Source organism: Condylura cristata, unplaced genomic scaffold (genome assembly GCF_000260355.1).
Source record: "Condylura cristata isolate star-nosed mole 26May11 unplaced genomic scaffold, ConCri1.0 scaffold00004, whole genome shotgun sequence".
Lineage (NCBI taxonomy): Eukaryota > Metazoa > Chordata > Mammalia > Eulipotyphla > Talpidae > Condylura > Condylura cristata.
In genome coordinates this window covers 192,736-194,290 of record NW_004567105.1, presented here as the reverse complement: position 1 = coordinate 194,290, position 1,555 = coordinate 192,736, and the positions used below count along the sequence as shown (strand labels likewise).

Genomic DNA, 1,555 nt, shown 5'->3' with positions numbered 1-1,555 from the left:
CGGCCTCCACGCTCTCGTCGTAGGGCTCGGCCTCCGGCTCGTCGTCGGGGTCGTGGTACTGGCTGAAGTAGGCGTGGGCCAGGGCCTCGGCCGCGCTGACCCTCTGGTCACTGTCCAGCACCAGCATCCTCCCCAGGAGGTCCACAGCTACAGAGTGGCCAGCGGGCACGGTCAGCCTCACGCCAGGGCCAGATGTGGAGCCCAGCCCGACCCAGGGCCTGTCCTCACCCAGGGGGTTCGCTCCACGGAAGAGGCTCCTGAGGTCCTTCTGGGGCATGGGGGGCAGGGACTGGACGTAGGTCCGGGCCTGGGGCGCAGGGACAGGGCCTCGGGGGCTGCTCCTGGCGGGCGGCAGAGGGCGGCCCAGGCTCCTCCGCCCCCAGGGCCCAGCCGGCCAGAGCTCCTGGGCGTGGTGCCAGCAGCCTAGCCATGCCCGCCCGGGGCCCGCAGGCCGTGGGTCCGGCGCTGTCCACTCTCCCTGGCAGGGAGAGCTGCCCGTGCTGACTCTGCCCTCGCGCCAGGGCAAGGAGGCCCCGCGCGACTCCACGCTGCCCCGGCCCTCCCCCGTCTGGGCTGGGCGCGAAGGGCGGGCTCACGTGCTCCGAGGAGATCTTGGCCAGGGCCTCGGGGCCGGGGGTGCCCACCACCTCCATGATGCGCTTCAGCTGGTCGATGTCTGGGGGCTCAGGAAGTGCACGAGGCAGGCGGCCCCCCGCGACCTCAGGCATGGTGCGCCCGCCGGGACGGAGACCCCCCCGCGGAGCAGTGGGGGTCAGGCTGGGCGCGCCCAGGCCGCACGGCCCCAGTCAAGGATACAGTCGCTTCCGGGGAAGAGCGCCTTTCCCTGGAGCAGCTCGGCCATGATGCAGCCCACGGACCAGATGTCCACTGTCGGGGGGGACTCCGTCAGCCTGCCCACCCCAAGCCCCCGGGGCCCCGGGAAGACCCAGCCTGGGACCCCACAACCCGTCACACCAGGCCCACGCTCTGCCCCCCGAGGCCTGGCTCTGACCCGCCTGGGCCTCGCCCCTGTGAGGCTGGTCACTCACAGCCACCGGCTGCCGGGCCCTGGGCCTCGGCACCCTGCCCAGCTCTGCCCGCCTCCCGGGCCGCCGGCCCACCTGTCTGGTTGTAGTGCATCCAGTTGAGCATGATCTCGGGCGCCCGGTACCAGCGGGTGGCCACATAGCCAGTCATCTCCTCGTCGGCCTGCCTGGCCAGCCCGAAGTCCAGGATCTGGGCAGCACCAGGCCCTCAGAGCCTCCTCACCCTCGCCCGGCCGCCCGCCGCCCCGCGCCCCGCTGTCCAGTCCCCCGGCCCCCCTCCCCTGGCCGCTCCCCCGCCCGCCCCCTCACCCGCAGCTCGCAGTCCTCGTTGACCGCCACGTTGCTGGGCTTCAGGTCCTGCACGGCAGGGCCGTGAGAGCAGGCGGGGTGGGGGGGCCCTGGCCCGGGGCGCGCTCACCGCGGCCATACCTACCCGGTGGATGATTCCGGCTGAGTGGATGTACTGCGGGGGAGCGGAGCTTCAGGGCTGCCCCGGCCCGCCGCCCGCC

The 1,555-nt window shown here is 73.8% G+C and overlaps 1 protein-coding gene across 1 annotated transcript in view; it reads right to left on the bottom strand.

The window, feature by feature from the left end:
- The window catches only part of MAPK11 (mitogen-activated protein kinase 11), a 12,640-nt gene that overhangs the window by 7,506 nt on the left and 3,579 nt on the right, over positions 1-1,555 (bottom strand). Inside the window, exons 4-10 of the mRNA XM_012735078.1 lie at positions 1,480-1,509; positions 1,356-1,403; positions 1,122-1,236; positions 817-888; positions 597-676; positions 229-307; positions 5-147 (exon numbers count right to left, since the gene is read on the bottom strand). Of these exons, the coding sequence (XP_012590532.1) occupies positions 5-147; positions 229-307; positions 597-676; positions 817-888; positions 1,122-1,236; positions 1,356-1,403; positions 1,480-1,509 (567 nt within the window). The remainder of the gene's footprint in view (positions 1-4; positions 148-228; positions 308-596; positions 677-816; positions 889-1,121; positions 1,237-1,355; positions 1,404-1,479; positions 1,510-1,555) is intronic.